Source organism: Peromyscus maniculatus, chromosome 9, assembly GCF_049852395.1.
Source record: "Peromyscus maniculatus bairdii isolate BWxNUB_F1_BW_parent chromosome 9, HU_Pman_BW_mat_3.1, whole genome shotgun sequence".
Taxonomy (NCBI): Eukaryota; Metazoa; Chordata; class Mammalia; order Rodentia; family Cricetidae; genus Peromyscus; species Peromyscus maniculatus.
The window spans coordinates 75,625,933-75,647,176 of record NC_134860.1 but is presented as its reverse complement, the minus strand read 5'-3'; the positions used below and the strand labels follow the sequence as shown (position 1 = coordinate 75,647,176).

General features: G+C 45.5%; 1 protein-coding gene across 10 annotated transcripts in view; it reads right to left on the bottom strand.

Annotated features, from left to right (window-relative positions):
- The window catches only part of Enox1 (ecto-NOX disulfide-thiol exchanger 1), a 565,632-nt gene that overhangs the window by 135,844 nt on the left and 408,544 nt on the right, over positions 1–21,244 (bottom strand). For all 10 annotated transcript variants that reach the window (XM_076545410.1, XM_042285220.2, XM_042285223.2 and 7 more), the window contains 4 exons: positions 16,632–16,805; positions 15,254–15,460; positions 11,747–11,980; positions 2,202–2,414 (listed from right to left, as the gene is read on the bottom strand). In XM_076545410.1, the coding sequence (XP_076401525.1) occupies positions 2,202–2,414; positions 11,747–11,980; positions 15,254–15,460; positions 16,632–16,805 (828 nt within the window). The remainder of the gene's footprint in view (positions 1–2,201; positions 2,415–11,746; positions 11,981–15,253; positions 15,461–16,631; positions 16,806–21,244) is intronic.

The following is a 21,244-nucleotide window of genomic DNA, read 5'->3' as shown; positions in this document are numbered from 1 at the left end:
TCCCTGGCACATGAGCTGGCTTTTTGGAACCTATTCCCTATGGTGGGATGCCTCGCTCAGTCTTGATGTGGGGGGAAAGCTTCGTTCTGCCTCAACTTGATATGCCATGCTCTGTTGACTCTCATGGGAGTCCTTACCCTTTCTGAGGAGTGGATGGTGGGGTAGAAAGGAGGTAGAGGGAGGGAACAGGAGGAGAGGAAGGAGGGGAAACTGTGGTTGGTATATAAAAGAAATTTTAAAAGTGAAAAAAAAAAAGAATGCAAAGAAAGAGTTCAGTTAGGCTGAGGAGCTAAAGAACTATCTTGATGGCCATCCCCACTTGGCGTGGGCTTCCAGGATGGCAACTTCTCTGACTAGCATGCTCTTCCCAGCTCAAGCATCCAGTGCAGACTCCAAGGCTGGACGGCCCACCCTAAGCCTTACCACCGTGAGGCTCGTTGATGCCACACATCACATTCTGTCTACCTCTCTGTTGTCCGACTATGGATGGCTTTCACCTGCACAATGGCAGGAAGGTGTGCTTTCCCTTTTCAGCCCCAGTTTAACTGGCCCCTATTTCATATCATTGCGGAGGAAAGCATGGTTCTCTCCTGTCCTAACCCTTGGCTGCTCCCCTCCCCCCATGGCCTCACTTGTCAAGGGCTGAAGTCCCTGCAAAAGGAAGACAGCCAACTCCACACTGATGGGAAGTTGCTTAGAATTGAGTCCCCTGAGCAAAAGTAAGTGGGCAGTCATCGCCACACTGCTGTTCGGGCACATGGCTTCCCACCATAGCCCCGGCCCCCTGCCCCGGAATCGGAATCGTGCTCTTGAGGTTGTATAGCCTTTCTTCTCTCCTTGTCTCTTGCGTCAGCCCACTCTTACCTTTTCTCTGGCCACTCATCCATTATTGTCTTTCCTCCTTCAAAGCTAGAGTCAGTATTAACTTCCTTTATTCTCCACCTAGTAGCCCCAACTCTAGCATGGCTGGACCTACACAGTTGGGTCCAAGGCCCTTGTCCAATGCTGATGAGTCTTGCTAATGCGGTACAGGTCGATGAGAGGCAGAGCACTCTTGTTTCCCACAGTCCTTTGCTTTAAAGGCAGAGTGTTCTTACACCGAGCATTTGACTTACCGGTCTATGTTTGGGGACTCATTGCACGGTACTTACTCTGTGCTACTGCAAAAACCGTCTGTTGGCAACAAAGTCATGTGAGACGCTTTCCTATGCAAGAACCTGGCTCGTCATCCCTCTCTGTCTGCCTATCCTAACAGACACATCATCCCTTAGGTTTCCGCTGATGAAAGGGGTGACAGGCATTTTGGCACACTCGATCACTGCACATAACACTTATCTTCAGAATGAATATGTAAATTGCATGTGTTGCTGTCGCGTGTGGGTCCCTGCACCTGGAGTGGAATGGAATGGAGCGTAGGCCCCTTACAGTGTCGCTCAACGGCTTTTACCAAGCGACAGGCCATCAGCAGCTGAGCTGCATTGTGCTGCCCTGACATTAACTACAGATGCAGAGTGCCACGGGAAAAGTCGACGCCCCCTTTTTTTTTTTGAATAGAGCCCCGGGGTAATTACCGTGACTATTGTTCTATTAGAAAGCTCCATTTATGCTCCTTCATCAATTCAGGATCTAGACATGAAAAATCACTGGCATTAAGTGTTTAAGGCAATTTGCTTTCCAAATGAAGAAAGGACAAAAGTCTATTCGTGAGTCACCCATGCAGACAGCCAAAGCTCACCTCATAAGGGCCCTGGGGGGGGGGGGTTTAGCAGATGGTAACTTCTCCCTAAACAGAACCCCGGGACATGTTCAAGGCCTATTCTCTGTTATCAGCCCCAAGTGGACAGACACACAGGTCTGTGTGGACAGCCTGCGGGTGGGAAGTGGCCGCTCTGCCGGTGTGGTGCGAACTGAGGTCGAGCCAATTCACACGTGCACCTGGCTGCCCCGTCCTGGGGGCCAGGCACGGTGTTCGGAGGGAAAAAGCTACAGAAATGTCGCTCACCTTGAGAAGCAAGCTCTCAGGGCAGGGTCCGTGCGCTTCCACATGCCACAGAACATGAATCGGTTATGAGGTGTACCATTCGATATGGAGTAAAATGGGAGACTTCTGAACTACTTACCCCCACATGAAAACATAAAAATGGGTGCAAAAGAATAGGCCAAGCCAAAACAGAGGAGATGGCCCCCAAGGTTTTACTTACATTGGGTGAGGATCCCGGTTAAGGCGTTTTTAAAATTCTCCTTGGCTTCCTCCATTTCCTGTTCGTGGGTGGCCTTCTCATTCATGAGCCTGCGCACGTGGCTGTTGGCCGACTGCACCATGGAGTAGAACTGGTTTGCCGAGCGCCGGTTCACCTCCCCGCGTTCTATCCAGGACAGCAGCACCGTGATGGCCTCCGAGAACTTGCTGTCGTCTGGAACGGAAGAAGGTGGAGGCGAGAAAGAGCCACTTCATCCAGGTTCTGGAAACATGCGAGGTCTCCCCCCGTAGCACTGTTTCCGAACTCGGCAAATCAGCATCCCTTGGAAGACTGCTCTGTCGTTCCATAGCTTATCTTTTTCTCTTCATCCTCTGGTTCCACGGAACCACGGAGAACTTCTCACTCAGCTGCCTCCCCGTGAGCACAGCTGTACTGGGCATTCTTAGCTATAACTTGCCGCCCTGTTCTCATCAAACCTAGATTAGGCTTTCTTAAGAAAAAAACTGTTATGGACCGATTCGGCCCTCATTCTATTTCTTTATCAGAAATACTACATGATGTATATTATTTTTGTTATGTAAACAGATAGCTACGTTAATGTCAATGTGTGGATGACAGGAAAGTTAGCTTAAAACTTCTTGTAATACAGGCTACTGTACCCAAAGCAGGCGGGAGAAATAAGGCCATTTCTTGTTCTTCTGAAATTCCAAAGAAATTTCATTTTCAGTTTAATATAACAGATTTCAGTACAATGAAAAAAATCGAGTATTTCTTTGTTTTCCACACAAGGGGTGTGTTCCCTGAGGTGGTCAGCCTTTGTTTTGGGCGGCTATTGGAAAGCCCGTTTAAACTTCATTTGAGCCTCGGGTGGGCGTAGGAAGTGGGGAAGGAGGCTGCATCTGTAAATAAATGATAAAGTTTCCTTCAAAGACAACAAGCAGGCTGGCTTGTTTGGGAATGGCTGTACAGCGTGGAGGTGGAGGAAGGCAGGTGTGAGGGTGAGTCAGTTAATTACAACTGGAAGTTGTATGCCAGCCATTGCAACATTAATCGATGGGACCACTGCTGAAGGCTCCTCGCATACTTTCTAAACAAAACTGAGGGGAGAAAGCTCTCGTTTGTATGTTTCTACTTCTAAGCAATGTGATAGGGAAAATGCCTTTGTTTAACCAAGGAAGAAAGATTCTTTAATCCTCAACATCGGGAGCCAAACTAGACCTCACTGTCCGGATACTTACCTACTTACTTCTCTATCCAGGCCCTGTCCATGCCACGGAGGACTTGCAGAGATGCCTCCTGTATTGCTCAGGTTTATAAACATGTACACACTCCAGGTAGACACAAGGTGACTTGGAAGGAAATTTTACTTTTATTTAACACGATTGAAAGAAAAATCATTCATTGCCTGATTTTTTGTATGCTGTTTGAGGAGTGCTCTGTAAACCCTACAGGATGCTGTTTAAGCTATCTTTAGCCCTCTTTTTCTGAGACCGCCTCCCTAGCCAGGTACCATTTCCCCAGTATGGCTGTTACATGCTTGACACATCAGGGCAGGCCTCCCCTTGCTTGGGATCCGTGGAGGAACACAGTCTACCTTTCTCCAGACTCCAAGCTGTTCTTGCTGACTTAGGACAAGCCAAGAGATGGTGTTTCCTCCTGGGCTTAGGGATCAAAGCTCGCCAGCAACCCTAGCAAAGCCGTGCTTACCCTTGAAATGGGAGGAGATAACTGGCTGAGGCACACTCACCAGGGGACTAAAGTTTCTTTGTAACTTTTGCTCCTGGAGCATAGAGCACGGTTTAATACCCATGCTGACTCACGCAAATTGTGTTAAGTCTGGGGTTTCAGTCCGAGTTCAACCCTCTGTGAACTCCAGCTGCTGTGGTTTCTTATCTCATTTCATGGACCGAAGCGGCTTGTGTAAGATAAAATCCATCATCCAACTTAACATTACCCTCAGCCCATGGAGAGGCCCATAATTTAGCATTATGTTTGTAGAGAGGCCCACTGCGACTCTTAGAGGCAGAATAAATTCCGCCCCCCTCCATGTCCTCCCCCTCTCTCCCTGCCAATATATGTTAGGAGAATGGAGCTTGGGACAGTCAGCAGGAGTAAACCTGATGCTTACAAGAAATCCTTTTTCCCCCTTAAAAAAGAATAACAACAGAAAAGAACACTGACTTCATGTGCTATTTTTTACCCTTGCTGTGACTTAAGCCTCCACATAGCACCGAGAAAATGGAGAATCCTCAACTTTTTTTCTTTTTTCTTTTCTTTTTTCTAGTTCATAAAGGAAAAGCAGAAAGGAAAGAGTGGGATTGCCCATCCTGCTCAGTTCTCTTCCCTGGATACATGGGTACTCCTCCCCAATCTCACCCCTCGTTGTTACTTCCTATATAGAGAAACTTCTGTCAGAAAGAACGCACTTAAAATGGTAAAATGCATGTGTCTGCTCAGAGTGAAAACCATGTCTCAGTGGCCCTCGCTCTTATGACTGACGCACAAGTTGATCTGAAATTACAAGGAGCAGCTAATGGATAGTTTTCAGAGGGCTGAGCAACAGAAATCCCAGTATGGAAAACACAGGTAGCCAAGAGGCTCTCTCACCTGTTAGCAGGTATTGGTAGGCAGAATCCCCTTAATTTAAGGGAAGTGTATAGTTTTGAAAACTCCCAAGTTCATCCAAGTTCGCCTTTGAAACTGGCAGGCTAATAATGATTGATGTACTAACATTCACATTATATTTAAAACATGTTAGTTGAGGCATGCTTAGAAATGCCAGTCAACATTCGTTACCATATTAGAAGTGACTTTAATTTATACTTATTAACACCGACTCAGTCACTCCTGCTGGATGGCTACTGGAGCATATTGAGGACGGTCATTTTCAATTCACAACTGTAAATTCAATTTCGTATTCAGTGGAAAGATCACCGAGAAAGCAGAAAACAATATAAACTAATTTAAACAGGATTTAGATTGCAGCGTTATTAAAGCTATTCATGTGGAAGGAAATTAACGCTGCCCATGAAAATCACATCCAAGACGCACTTAGAAAACTTCCAAATGCTCTCCTTGTCCGTGCTTAGGCAGAACTCTGAGCAGAGTGAAGTTTAGAAATTAGAGTGTGCACGTGTGCCTTTCCACAGCACCAACTGGGGAAGGGCTGTGCTGAGGAGGGGTGTGGACGGACCATTTGCCAGTACACCCCTCTGCCTGCATTACTGGAAACGTGCTTGCCGGCCTCCCTCCCCAGGGGGCATTTTCCTTCTAGAATATCGTTTCTTTGCCAAGCCCATTCTGATAGGCACTGTGGGCACGGCCTCTGTGCTTCTGTCCTAGTGCCTCTGGTAGTCTCCATCCCCTGGCTGGCTGTCACTCCTTCAAGATTCAGCTTATGTCACCTTCACAAAGGTGATTTCCCTGCCACCTGGGTGTGAACTGAGTGTCTTTCTGCTGAGTTTCCACCATTCCCTATGAACTCCACTAACATCATCACCCTGTATAGTGATGGTCGCCTCCTCTTTACCTCCAGCTCCAGGGGCTGTTACTATAAGGAAACTTCCCAAATACACTGTAACCGTCTGGTCCCTTTCTGTCTGCAGTCCAGACTTTATCTAGTTTTCAAAGATATGTAGCGATTAATGCTAGGCAAGACACAAATCCCATGAGTAAAAGGTTCAACAGTTGACACTAAAGACGTTGGATTTTATATTAAGGAGGGTTTTCACACGTCATTGTCCACATATGTCATGACTGAGAACTCTGAGGTCATGAGCACTGGAGACGGAAGTTAAGAGTGATGTCGGACACTTGAGGACAAGCAGAGTCCCCGGGGTGCCAAATAGCTAACTGGATTCTCAGTCGATTAAACGTTTTTTTGAAAGTATATTTAATTTAGGAGAGGTGATAGCAGTTTGTTAGCTTTGGAGGGCTAAGTAAGCAACTATAATGCTCATCTTTTGTTGCTTAGCGTCCCCAGCGGAAGCCATGCCATCTTGTTTTTCATTGGGCTATTCCAGACCCTGTGTGCCCTCTTCTCATGTTGGAGAAACACCTGCTATACAGTAGACATTAAAATTGCCAGCAGGGTAATGTGCTCTTCAAAGTCCACAAGTCAAGGTGTCCTTTGAGAGCTTGTTAAGAATGCCGACTCAGCTTTCTTCAGACACCCCCCCTCCCCAACTGCAACTACATGTCACCCCTTAAGTTACATACACTTGGAAGTCTCAGACACACTGCAAGAAATGATTGGGGAAAGCCAGGTAAAATGGTTAGAAGCTAATCTAACTTAAGAGATACCACAAACCTGAAATGGAAAGTAGTAACTAAAATTTAAGTGAGTTTTGAAAGGATTTGATGTGATTTTTATGAGCTTTGCAAGTATCTGTCTCTAAATCCCCACTTTCAATAAAAGAATAATCGTCACTGCCAACCAGAAAAGAAAAAGGTTATCTAAGACCTGGAAATAGCATAGAGATCACTGTGGACCTCTCAATGAGATAGTAGTCCACACCCTGCACCCCACTTTCGCCTTCATTGGGGCGTGTACTTTTGCTTGTCTGACTAGGCTATTTTACAATACTGAGCGGGGAGAACACAAATTGTGGAAGCGAATGATGCAAATAATTCCTCTCTACAATAATGCAAGGGACTTTTGTTCAGTAGAAGTTGATATCTTTGTAAAGCAAATTACATGAGGAGTTTCCAGCTACCATCTTAGCCAGAAATCACTATGTGTCTATTTCTTGGAGAAAAACAAAACAAACAAAATGGTGTTATGGACTGTTGTAGCTGGAGTTTTTCTCTCCGGGTTCCGCCAATCCCCGGCAGTCCTGTAGCCCACTTATAAAATAAACACACAGACGCTTATATTATTTAAACTGCTCGGCCTAATGGCTCAGGCTTCTAGCTATCTAGTTCTTACATCTTGAATTAATCCATTTCTATAAATCTATAGCTTGCCACATGGCTCATGGCTTACCAGTATCTTACATGTTGGTACTCATGGCGGTGGCTGGCAGCGTCTCCTAACTCAGCCTTCCTGTTCCCAGAATTTTCTTCTCTGCTTGTCCCACCTATACTTCCTGCCTGGCTACTGGCCAATCAGCGTTTTTATTAATACAGAGTGATACCCACAGCAGACTTATCTTCTAAATTTATTTCTCCTTTCTGTTCAATCATGGAACCTCTCCTATTATCCTTTTATAGACCCAGCCATAAACAAAGGCATAACAGCCCACCTAAGTTTCTTATCCCATGCCCACAGCCTGCCTAGTGTTCTGAATTTCCCTTGGCACACACAGGAGATGAAAATTACCTCTTGGTGCCTTTCCTCCATCATTAGCATCTACCAGGCTGATTAAGATTGACCAAGTGTTACCACCTTCTGCAAGCTGGGGGTTTTAGCTGTGAAGATAGTGTCTGTCTACCATTCCTCCAAGAAGGTGCACTTTTGGGGTTATTAAAGAATCTGTGGCAGAGAAATCATGACTATCTTGCAAATACAAATTGGGCATGTTCCAATGATTTTATTTAACTCATTAATTAATGAAGAAACAGTAAGATGCTAAAACTAGTTCAAGGGAGAATTTGGCCCAGAGAAGTATGTGTTTTTTAATTGCTTAACTGTCTGTGCATCAGTTAACCAGAATGGCACATAAAGGCTACTTAAGTGGTTAATGCTCCCCTCTGCCCCAACACACAATCTCCTCAATTACTCAGGATTTATAAAATGGAGAAATTAAGAGGGCAATACAAAAGAGTACTGATTATTTCCACTGTGGGGCCAAGCAAAATGTTTCTAAATGAAATGGCCTCTCTTGCCTCTGTGAAGGTCAATAATACCCAAAAGGTGCTTCTCCAGGAGGCTCCCTGTGCTTCATATTTTCCTGGCCTGAAGGAGGAGGTCTGGCTGCTAGCTAATGGAATGTCCACTGGGCTCATAGCATTATTGATTTTTACTTCCATAGAACCATAAATATTGACAACCACCTACAGAATGCCAGCACCACTTCCGCTCCTGTCTACTGATGCTAGCCATACTCTATGCAAATATGAGCCCAGTTCTTTGAGCCCAGTTCTTTGAAAACTATGAGCATAATCCCAGAGGGCTCAGTCCTCAGTGGCACACGAGGGGTTCCCAAGGGCATTGGTTGGAGAACTTTGTCAGAAGTTTACTCGATACAGAGAGAGACAAATGGGAGAAAGTACTTGGAAAACTTTTAAAATGTTCTTGCCCAAAGAAATCTCCAGTGAATGAAGATATAAAGCTTCCTCGTGGTCGAATCAATCTCTTCCTTGTGCGGCCCAGACCCTCGGCCCCTTCAGGGCTGCTTGGTCTGTGTTAGAAACCCTGGAATTCATTATCTCATCTGCCTGGTGCCACTGTTTCCAATAAAGTGTAATTATGGTGCTATTGAGCGCCTTCTCGCTTTCCCAAAGCCATGCCATAAACTTCAGGTCCCTGCGCAGTTACTTCCCAGTCAGTCTTCATTAAGTTGAATTGTCTCACAACAATGTCTATTTAATCAGCAGGGTGCCCACTGATTTTCTGTTTTAGAATTTGTATTAATGAAACTGATGCCTGGTGACTCTGTGCCTCAGACACTACCCAGTTACAACTCTGTTTCCTCTGGCTTCAGAAAGCCAAGCAGCCAGTGGATGGGGAGATCGGGTCTCCGAAGATTCCCCACTTCTCCCATGCTAGCGGCTTCAGTGGTTTGACTATCTCTGTAGAGAAAGCATCTTGCATGATAGTGCACACTGCTGCTAACAGTATTTATATGTATCATAACCCACTATTCTAAGTAGCAAGTGCAGGATGATTTGTCATTTCATTTATTGCCCAAGAAACCTAGATTCTATGAGGCAGAAGCTGGTATGGTATTTTTCTCTTTCCCCAGTACTTAGCACCAGTACCCGGAGTCAGGTATTTGTAAAACACTTAGCAAATACTTCTTCCTTGATTGGCAGCAGGCTAACATAATCACTTCTCTCATTTGCAGTCATGCTTAGTAGCTCTTATGGCCAGAAATGCAATATTCCCACATATTCAAATTCTTGGAGAAGAAAGAAAGGAATTAATTTGCCCAACATACCTACTATGTGCAACTATGTGGAAAGCCTTGCAGGTCATAATAAAGACTTGACTGATACAGATTTTGCTGAATGTGGATGATCTTCAAAATCAAAATTACAAAAATTAACATGTATGGTGTCAAATGGGAGAAAAATAGCTAATAAACCTAAGATAACAAGGTTTCTCATAGGAGAAAAAAAAATCAAATCCAATCAGGCATTTTCAGATTGCATTTCCACTTCCTTTCTGACACAGGTTTCTGTACCTTCCATCTTGACTGCATTTTATATCCCTACATCAGTGAAATCATCTTCAGGGAAAACAGTTTCCTTGGCTCTTCCTGCCAGCCTTTACAGGGTTCTAAGGAGCAGAGAGTGGATTTCCTCTCTGAGGCAGCCAATTTCCTAAGCAATTAAATGCTGTTTATATTCCAAACTCTGTGCTTGGGTTGAAATTGTCAAGCATGGTATTACCTGACTCTTGCCTAAGATGTATCTGCAGCTCGTTCATTCTACTGTAAGAACCATCTATTAAAATTTCCAATCTGTTCTCTCCTCAAGGGATCACACACGGTACTTGGCAAAGGTACAGCTTCCGAATTCTGCAAATTATACTCATCTATATAAATATACATTTTTGAAATGGCAAGGCTCACAAATTACTCTAGCAAATTGACATCCCAATCTGCTATCCTCCAAAAGTAGAGGCAAATGCCATGTACCTTATACATGCAATTGGCACTTTTGATGTTCGCTTCATAAAAATAACATAATGTAGATGCCAAACCTTCATGAAATTCCTCCACGTAGTACAGACCCGAGGCGTGGCCATGATTGAACCCATCTTGAGAGTCTCACGCTCTACTGACTGAGCTAGCTGGGCTTAAAAACAGTCAGGTCACGGAGACCACAGGGTGGTACCACAAAATTCACTTGACGTTAACAAAAAGAGTATTTATTCCAATGAGCATTCCTGGTTGTAATGTTCTTTCTCATTCTGTATTTTCCTAATACCATTTAGGCTGAACTTGCATTGCCTATGTGTCTTACTGAAGGAACAGTCTCTGCATATTAATGCCTAGACTCTGGGCCTTCTCGGAGCGTCTGGGCAGCTACCAAGGGGACCGGCAGGCAACGCTCAGTAGCTGGAGAGGGGCAGTTCAGTGGCAACTGTAGCTAATTAGGAGTCCTCAGATCTGACAGGAATGGTGGCTACAAGCACATGCCCTGCTTTTTAGACAAAGTATAGAATGCCATTTCCAATCTTCCTAAAATTGGTGATAGGCAGCTTTTTGTTCATTTCCTTCAGTAAGACCATCCCATCCATTTAAGACACTGCCAATAATACATGAGCTAGGCTCTAAAACCTCGAGAACCAACCAAAATGTCTTCTCATCAGACATTTGTGAAACCCTCTCTACTGTTTACAGAACAACCAAGGCCAACAACAGCCCCGGGCTTCTAGCCGAGACACTCACTCTCCAGCCTTACCTTACTTGAGGAATGCAGTGCCCATACCAAGTCCTCTGGGTTTCCTGTGCATCTTTGTTTTTGGGGCTCCAGCCTCTGGTTAGATTGCCTTTAGGAATCTTTCTAACTTGGGAGAAATCTTGTTTACCCCACCAAATTCAAATCCTGCCTGCTCTGTGAAGAGATTCCTGATCCCTTTACCCACTGTGTCCACACTCGCCGCCATTCCCAGAGCATGTTGTACATGCCTGAGTTGACATTGAGGCCATTTGCTTTGTTTTCGGTCACTCATTTACTTGTGGACACCTGCCTGTGGCAACTGTGATCCGCTATGGCCCTGACAGCACCTGGCAACCTCAGGAGCTCTGATCACCACCTACCACTGGCCTATAAAATGCCTAGATGTCGCCCAGCGCACTCACTTCGGTCACTAATAGACCTAAGCACACCCACAGACGTATACAAGAAATGTATATGAAAGAATTGTCCCTCCTCTCTTGTCACTCATCTGGAGGTGTGACAACGGTTCCTTTAAGCCCGCCTCTGAAGACAGGGACCTGTCTACATTTTCTCTCTTCTCGTCCACACACCCTCGCTGGCACTGTATGTAAAGATGTCTTGGAAAAGCTTTCAGTCTCTAGTGGACCTGCACATTCCACAGAACTTGGAGAGCACTAGGAAATGCTGACTCGTGGGTGAGGCCTCTGCCCGGGCTCACAGAGCACAGGCTGGGGACCACAGGTTGCTGCTGGGGCTGGGCCTGCTTGCCCTTCTGCCCTTCAGACAGAGAGTTTCACAGAGTAACAGCTCTGTCCCTAGCAGTTTGATGGAACCCAGGGGTCTGCAGACTCCAGCTCGCCCCCACTTCCAAGCGGCCTGCAAGGGCAGGACACACTGGTACCTGGCATCTACAGAAGATCTCTCCTTTTTTCCTTCCTTATAGTCAGTGGCTAAGCCGGAGGGGCAGGCGGACTCTGGCGGGAGTCCCTCCTTACCTTTCAGTTTTTCAGCCAGCAGGGCGGCTTCATGCTCTGAGTAGTGCATGATGGCCGGTGGCGAGGGTGGCCGCAGCCGGTCCTCCTCCAGCTTGCGTCTGTGCCGCTCCTCCCGGGCGCGCATCCTCTGCTTGCATTCCCACTCGTAAAAGTCATCCCTGGCCTGGGCAAAGTCGACGTGGAGCCGGCCGGAGTCCTTCTTATCCGTGCTAGACCCTAACCGCATGCGGTAACCTAAAAGCATCGGAGAGCCAGGTCACCCCAGCTCAGGGGGACACACGCTCTGGTCCGGGCTTCCCACAGGCTAGGCAACCATGCACTTGTTTCGCTGGCCTCTGGACAGGTGAGGATACTTTTCCCTCCTAGGAGGTGGGAGGCAGGTATCTTCCCAATCAGTAAACCATGAAACACAGATGTGGAGATAAAGACCCCACCCCCACCCCCACCCCCGCGAGCCCCGGGAAGTTTCTCAGAGGGACCCTCACCATGCTCAGGTCCCGCATCACCAACTGAGAACCTAGGCACTAAATCCTGGCCACCCCTTCCTCCCTGTGCTTCTAGGGAGTTCAGAAATTAATTTGGCATGTAGTATGTTTTTCGGTCTTGCTTTTTTTTTTTTTTTTTCCTTCTTTTCTTCAATGTACTATAACTCTATTGCATAGGCACTCAAATTCTTTTTGGAAAGAGGCAGAGTATGAGTAAATAAACAACATCTCTGGTATTTAAAGGGGTCTGCTAAGTAAATTCCCAAACTTTGCTCACAGCCTTTTGCCTCATTCCCCTAGCAAACACAGCCCGCTCAGCTTCCTCTCAGCTGCTAGAGAAGCCACAATTACCCAGGCAATTTGGTAGTGCTGTTTTATTTCCACTTATCCTCTGGGGGCATGCAGGAGAATATTTTACCTTCAATCAAGAGGCCCCATAGCACCCCATCCAGCCCGCAGTACCACACAAATTGTCCATGCAATCTTTGAAGGCCACAGGAGGCTTGCTTGGGCAAGAGCCCAAAGCTAGGACACACGCACACGCGCGCACACACACAAATTGGAATCCTTAGGGGTTGGAGGTTACTGTGAACTATCCAACTCATGAAGACTGGGTAGTGTGTGTGAGAGGTCAACTGGACTGAATGCAGCCAGCCGGCCTAACTTCAAATGAGCAAGCGTTGAGGGTGAGGTTGCTCTTCAGTTTGGAGTACTCAGATTTTCATAACATAAATTCAAGTCTTAGTGGGAGCATGTCTGCCAGGGCTGCTAGAAGAGAAAGCAAAAATAAGCACCTTTGCCATGCAGGGGCTTTGCAAGTGACATGCAGCTGGGAAGTACTGTGCTGTGCTGTGCTGCGTGGACCTTGTCACGGTACATTTCCATGGGTAACAGTGGCATTTGGGGTAAAGCTGAGCTACAAATGCCTATGGAAGCTGGACTGTCCCCAGCTGGGCACTTCGCACTTTGAGAAATTACAAATCTGCTACAGGTCCTACAGATCCCATCTGATTGAACTCTCTTCTAGGCTGCCGCAGCAGCATCTAAAAACCTGGAAACATAATAATGCCCATCAGCCACACAAATGGCCACTCACATGTGAGCAGGATTAATGCGGACGCAAACTATGTCTTAGTGGTGGGCTGTGGAGAGCCACACCAGCAGGTCAGGTACTGGCCAGCTGTCGGGGCTGATCAAACAACTTTGCCCGCTTGCATCCAGAGAATCACTTTCTAAAACAGTTCTGGTCCTCTCTTTCATCCGAACATCATCATTACAGCCTTAAAAGAGACTCTGATGAGGCCGAGGCTAAACTTAGCCGGGCCCTCAAATGTGAAAGTGGTCCTAAAATTAGGCATTCCAGCTGGGTTTGGGCTTGCAGGAGATTGCACAGAGGAGGGGCAACCTTCTCTCCTTCCTGCCCCCACCCCCCAGTTAGCTGGGAGTTCAGACCTCCTCAGCTCTGCTCTGCAGCTGAGGCTGCCGAGGCCACCCTAGCAGAGCTGGAGACCTCGCTGCACCCAGGCAGGGGAGGCTCCAGGTGGGGCCTCTGCTTCCTCTGGCTACAAGAGCGACCCAGGAGAATCCAAGTTTAAGTCTATACCTCCCTCTATGTCTACGTTTGGCACTGTTCATCCTTGTTAGCATCTTTCGAGTTTTTCATTTGGTCTAAAAGTTGAATTGTGTTAGTGCTGAAAAGGACCAGTCACCTACCCCCTTCTTCAATCACTCGAGATAAAGTTACAGTCTTATGGATGAGTAGTTAATAGTTTGATTGAATGTAGTGATTAAAGGCCAGATTTCCAGGCAGGCTGATGGGAAAGAAGTATCCGTCCTTCTTTATCCTGGTCAGGATTGTTTTGTTAAATAACAATCTCACACCCAGTGGCTCCCACATTGCACTTCATGTGATGAACCCATCTAAGTTTCCTGGCTGGTAAACTGGCTATTCTGCATTTGAGGGAGATGGACAGCCAGCACCCTACTCTCCCCAGTATCCCCAAAGGTTTAACAGTTGGGTGTGCACTGCAAAATGCCTTTGTTCTGGGTCTGCCTTTCATTCCCACTGTGGAATGGTCAGACTTGATTTTTTCACTTTTATGGCTTAATTACAGTAAGGGTCTTAACATTCTTTTGATCCCCATCTAGAGCAAGAGAGCCTCTGCTCAGAAAACCTAAGGCTTCTGGAGCTTACACAGAAGGCTGTGGCAGTGGAAGCTGGCTGCAGACATTAGGAAAACTGGACTCTTTCGAATCCCAAGTTACCTCTGCTTAGAATTAGGTAGGTGGTTTGCAGAGTGGTCCACTGCACAAATGTAACTCGAGTATGAGCCAAGGACAGTGAGTGGAATCTAAAAAATAAATACTTCTACAGTCACTGTCAATATTAGCCTCAGCATCTTTTTTGATTTGATTGAGTTTTGTACACTGACTCAACATACTTGTCCAAATAAATACCCCAAATGGAAGGTGGCACTAGGCTTCCTTTTAACATTCCCCAAACTCTCCTAAAACCTGGTCCTCAGGTTAAGGATGGTAGAGCAGGCTGCTAAACTACCAAGTGTGTGATGACAGACTGTGGGCCTATCATAGGCTCAGGAGCAAATTCCCTGCAAGGAGGAGGCTCTTGCTTCACTATCCCTGGGGTGAAGATTGTAAATGCACTTTTAAAAAACTGAAATTATTCTGAGAGAGTACTTTACTCCCCCAGAGGATTACATCCAATAATAATAATGGTCCTCAGTACTCAAAATATTGCTTTTCATCTAATACGCACTTGAGAACATTAATTAGAAACTCCGTGGAATTCCTCAAGACTGGATGGTAGGAAATCCTGCCTGTGGAGAGGCACAGGGCTTAACAAAAAGCACCACGTGGCAGCCAAGCTAAAAGGCGACTACCTCCTTCTCCTGCCCCAGACTGCTGGAACTTACAGTGCGTTAAGGCAAAAGGGAATGAGCTCGTATTAACATCACAAAACAGGACAAGATGCCTAGCAAACCCCTTTTGTAAAGCGAAGTACCGGAAAGGTAAATGGCTTTATCAACCATGAATTCCTCTGCAAAGCGAATGTGACAAAAATTCTTCTTGCTCTTTCGGATGGCTGTAATATCTCCGCACTGCTCAAAGACCTCTTGAATAATTTCTTCCGTGGCGTTTTCTGGTAATCCTCCGACAAACACAGTCTTACACCCCGGAGGTCGTTCTCTCGTGGAAGGAGGCGGAAGATCTAATACACAGTGAAACACGGAGATTTGTCTCTTAGTGATCAGCTCTTTACCACGTTCACCGGGCAAAAGTTAGGCTGGCACAGTTCTCTCCAGACTGAGGCCCAATCAGTTTTTACACCAACGTATGTTCCCCGACCCCTGCCCGCGCCCCATCTCACCCCTGGGCTCTTATGTTTCCTGATTGTCTCCCCTCCTCCTCCCAACCCTTATTTCTCATGGTCATTTCTACACAGAGTTGCTATGCTTGTCCGAGATAACACACGTTAGCATGATGTCACTTCTCTTTCATAAATCAGAAACCCAGAAAAATAAAAAAAATAAAAATAAAAGATAAAAAGGGAGGGGAGAGAGCTTCACAAAGTACAAAACCTGATGAAATGACAACATGATGAAAAACCCTGGCTTGTTACTGCTTTGTCTTCTTGCCAGATGGAGGGGCGGCATCCCAGGCAGAGGGACACACAGCCGTGAAAGCATGTAACAATACCTACCTGGCTGCAAAATGCTGAGTCGGAATAAAACCTCCATGATTATTCACATTTAAAGGAGCACACTATTAAAGTTTGAGGAGGCCGTATGAAAAGATAAAACGTATGCTGCCACAACATTTTGCCTGGTTTATATGTAGATTACTAAAGCAATCTCCTGAAAAGTCCGCTTTGAACAGGCAACACTGATTAATATGAATTAAAAATTCTAGCTATTTAAGCCTATAAACTTAGTATCGGAGGCTAAATTAATCAAATATGTAGGTCGTTTAAGTGAGTGTGATTTGGCCCAGAAGTTCTGAGCTGCGTATTCCTCCCACCTCTCGCCTTTCTCCGAAATTGCCAACCGCCAGGTTAATTCAAATTTCTATCTAACAAAACACACTTCAGACTTTTTTTCCCATTTGTGAACAGCTAGAAAGAGTGATAGTTTTCACATGATGCTTTCCAGAAAATCCTAGTTCACTGCACACAGAAAAGATTCTTAAAGTTACACTTAAATTTTCAGAGCCCACGTACTGGCTTCACAGTGTTTATTCAGCTGTTGGACAGATGCACGGACACGCCCTTATGGACCTCTCCTAATACACAAGTTAAAGGCCTTGTGTAGAACATCTCACATCTGAAAATGAACACAATGCCATTGCAAAGGAAAAAGCAAATACTTCTCTCTTGTACTTACTTGGATTTTGGGGAAAAAGAGTACAGCTTTTGCAGTGGATGATTTCTTTGACGACGGCCACTTCTGTTGGGGGTGGGGGTGGTACCAGTCCCAGGCCTGGTATCATCGGGTTAATGGGGGTGATTCCAGTCATCATGTTGAGGCCTGGATCGAAGCCTGGCACACAGATCGAGTCTGCAAGGCACACAAGACAACACTTTGGCTAGCGATTTTTCACCCCACGGTTTCTGTTTGTGTTACTGTCCTGCACAGGTTAGCCGACTTTACTTTTTCTCTTTTTCAAGGGTTTTTCTTGGCACATGATGTAGCATTATAGAAAGCTATTCTAGAAGGGTAAAGGGAGAGAAAGAGGAAAATGAAGAACCTGCAACTATACAAAAAGGAAATTATATTCCTTAAAATAGTAGCACGGCAGAACAGAACACAGCGTATTAACCATGTGCCATGGAACCATGTGCCACGAAGCTCTGCTATTATAGGGAATGCAATTTTCTGTTTCTTAATGTTAGGCTATTGTTTACACCGTCTTATGATTTAGAGCACAGAAAGAACATTTAGCATTGAAGTGCCCTGAAAATCTAATTGTCAGCCTAGTTTTATCAGAAGTGCCTTCTTGCCCAAGTGACCTACATTTGGGGAAGTTCAATTTTTATGTGCATGCTTTATAACAGTCACCCCAGTCCCACCTGACCCATTTCTCCTAGGGGAAGGGGCCTGACACGAAAGAGTGATTATAATTGCTATGCCTGGGTTAGAGGCACGCAGGTATAAAATTAGCTATATATATATTTCTGAATTCTATTATATAATCACACTTACTCCCTTTTATTCTATCAATAAACTGTTGGCCCACCCTTCTGAAATTTTTATGCCTTGTATCAAAAACAACTACAAAACTAAACAGAGCCACAGAGGATAGATTTTTCCATATAAAATGCTGAATTGATTTCTAAGTGTGACAATGAAGCAAATAATGTCAAAGGTGATATATAAGGATTTAAAAAAGATAATAAGTGTCGGCAAGGGCAGAGAGAAAAGAGAGTCCTTGTATAAATAAATGCAGCCATTATGGAAATCAGTACAAACAGAACTTTCATGGGCCCAGTGATCCCACTGGTAGGTAGATATCCAAAGGGAATGATCAAGAGACATCTGTACTTCCACGTGCACTGCACCAGGGGTCACAATAGCCAGGATGGAGAATCAACCCAGATTTATGAGCAGACAGATGTATCAAGTAACTATGGTGTGTGAACAGTGGGGTACCAGCCAGCAATACAAAGGAAGGACTCGTGGCATTATGGATGGCTGGTAAGTGCAATAAGCCAGACTTATAAATATGACCAAGTGCCCTATGACAAAATGTAAAAAAATAAAAATAAAATTGAATGAACAGAGAAGAATGGTGACTGCCAGTCTACTGGGTAGGGCTGGGTAGAAGGTTGGTCAAAAGATAGACAATTACAGTTGGATAGAGGCAGGTTCTGGAGATCGCTGTCCATGTTAATGACTATGGTTTCTAATGATAAACATTTTGCCAAATGGGGGTGAGGCATTGAAGGTTCTCAACCATCCATGAAAACAACAACTCCATGGGGCAATTCAAGGGTAGGTAAATGGACCCACTTCCCCATGGGTACACATACTTTAACACCTTAAGGCATCATTCTGCGTGTGACAAATGGATCTGATTTATCTGTCATTAAAAACAAATAAAATAGCCCTTTCTAACCAAAGGGATATTTGCACAACTAGATACAAGGGGCATCCCTCTCTCGGGGATTTTTTTTCTTTTAAGAGGACAACACTCTCTTCAGTAAGATAAAGTTAGTAGGCAGATGGTCACACCAAGAGAAGACATGACGATCATCTGCCACGCTGAAAGCACGAAATTAAACCACCTCTTCATCTCCTGTCTTTCCCTGTCTCCTCTTAGGTATTTGCCCTTTGACCTTTATGTCCCCATCTCCTGTTCGGTTCTCATGTACACAGGAACCTTGGCCATGTACAGCTTTATTCTTTTCGTAGCTGTGCTGAGCAGCTAGATAAACCCAGCAGCAAAAGCAATGATGGAGTTTGTAGAGAAGCTTGAAGATATGGAAGGCCAGGCTTTTCCTTTTAGGGAGAAGACACAGGAGTCCTCTAGCCACTGCAGACATGTCCACCTCTCCCTGGGTGGAGCAGCCTAAGCAGGGTGGCCCTGATCCACAGCCCCAGTGTACTAGCCTGGCTGTAGTCAGACGCTTTCATTCTGGGTGTGTGGCATGTGTGTTGCATTCCAACAACAACAGCATTCCAGGATCCCACAATTCTGTGACAACAGGGCTCAGAACAGTGATATCAAGAAGTCATATAGAAGTTTAGAAATGCAGGTCGATCCCAGTCTTCGGGGGAGACCTTGATCTGGAGGAGGTGGGAATGGGGGGTGGTCTGGGGGGAAGGGGAGGGGGGCAAGAAGGGAGAGAACAAGGGAATCTGTAGCTATTATGTAGAACTGAATAGTATTGTAAAAAAAAAAAAAAAAAGTTTAGAAATGGACAAGGATGAGACCAAACTGGTTTATTTACAAGTTCATCACAAGATTTCACTGCGTTATGACACCTCATAGGCAAACAAACGGACATTCACAGCATTTAAGTAAAATGTCCTACATCATAAAGCAGACAAATGACAGAGTTGGAACAAGGGCCCAGATCTGGCTCCATATTTAAAAATATAGAGAGATGATGGTTTCAATGTTCTCATTTAAAAATGACCCAGCTTCATTCATTGCTAGATTCGTTACCTTTCTATAACTGTGCTAAAACACCATGACCAAAAGCAACTTGGGGAAGAAAGGGTTTATTTCATCTTCCAGCTTATAGTGCATAATGGTGGGAAGTCAGGGCAAGAGCTCAAAGCAGACATCTGGAGGCAGGAGCTGATGCAGAGACCACGGAGTGATGCTGCTTACTGGCTCGCTCCTCTTTCAGCTGATGCTGCTCATTCACTAACGCCCTCTCCTGGCTTCTCATCGTGCCAAGCCTCAGCTGTTCTCCATGAACCCTTCATGCTTTCAAAACCAGTGCCACGCGGGAAATTCTTACACATTACCAAGTTTGGCTGCCAGCACAAGGTACAGTTTTGGCCTCCAGTCATTTAATACAGGATACTACATCTAAAATGTACCCATACAATTAACACACATGTGCGCGTGCGCACACGTGTATACACACACACACACACACTCACTCACACACACACACAGACTCACAATTTCTTCTGCTCATGTAGATGACAATCATAAAGAAGTTCAAGGCACAAAGGCTTTCAGTGTTACAGTCCCTGCAACACTGCTTCCATAGGTGAGTGCGTTAGCCACAGATGCCGGTGGTGGGAACGCTGGCCTGCCTGTGCTCTTCCTTTAATCTCAGCCCATACATCTGTTTCTCTCCTGGCCTGGCCTTCGCTATTGTTTGCCAACACAGGATGATTTAAGGCTGGAGCCACTCAGGACTGCAAACCCTGAAACTCGAGCCCCGTGCATTATAATAAACAGATGTTTCCCGCAAATGAGATGGGAGCCTGGTGCTTGCATTTGCCTTTAGTTCGAACAGAACAGACGCCTGTCTGCTTTCTATCCCGAGGCCAAATAGATAAATACTCAGCAATGGAGACAGAAAGACAGTATATTCCTGAGCAGAATGTTTAGTATGTAACGGGAGTCTCCTTGCCTTTTCTGAGGCATCAGTAAGTAGGAAGAGACTATGAGGTTTAATGAAATCTGCATGGTGAGTGCAGGGGCTTGAAAGGGGCTTAGAAAGGAATTAACACAAGTTATGCTGGACCTCAAAGGATCCAGGATTCGGCATGTGAGTGGGAAAGAAGGCAAGGATTAGTCATTTCTTTCTTTTTTTTGAAAAAGAAAACATTATTTTTAAACAATATTTGCATAAATAGGAATTATTTCTCAAATAGCATAAAAGCATATTATGTACTAGCTTATTAAGCTGAAGTAGAAGCATTAAAAATCTAACACAACACTCAGCGGCCACAGGTAAAGGCCATGCAAATGCTGGGCACCAGTCCCCCCGCCTGGCAGGTAAGAGCTACCCCTGTGAAATCCATGAACCAGGAGCTGGGGTTTCTACTCGAGGGAAACAGAAAGCCAGCTCACACTACAGCATGGAAGGTCCATTCAAGGATGAAACTGTTAGGATCCTGGACATGTGCAGCTCGGGGTCTCGCGTCTTATGTCATCAGCGGGCATTGGAGACTACATGGTCATGCCTTAAAAAAGCTGGACGCGGACCCCCACTCTCTCTCTCTCTGTTCCCTGCTCTCTGCTCTGCTTCCGTCATCTCTCCCTCCCCCCAAGCCTGGCTCTCTTCCCTCCTACCCCCCCTTCCTTCTAAGAAAGCTCCTTGTAACTCTGGTAGTTGTGGCCATGATCTGTGACTTTTCCGCTTGTAACCAGCGCTGCCACCAGTGCCATTTATCTTTCAGCAACAGCACCACCTTTTAGAAACACTGCTCATAGATGAAACAAGGGTCGTTCATACTGTGGTCCTGTCTAGTTCTTCTCTGTGTCCCTGGCTCCAAAGACATGGGTGGCAGGAAGCAGGAACTTAGCA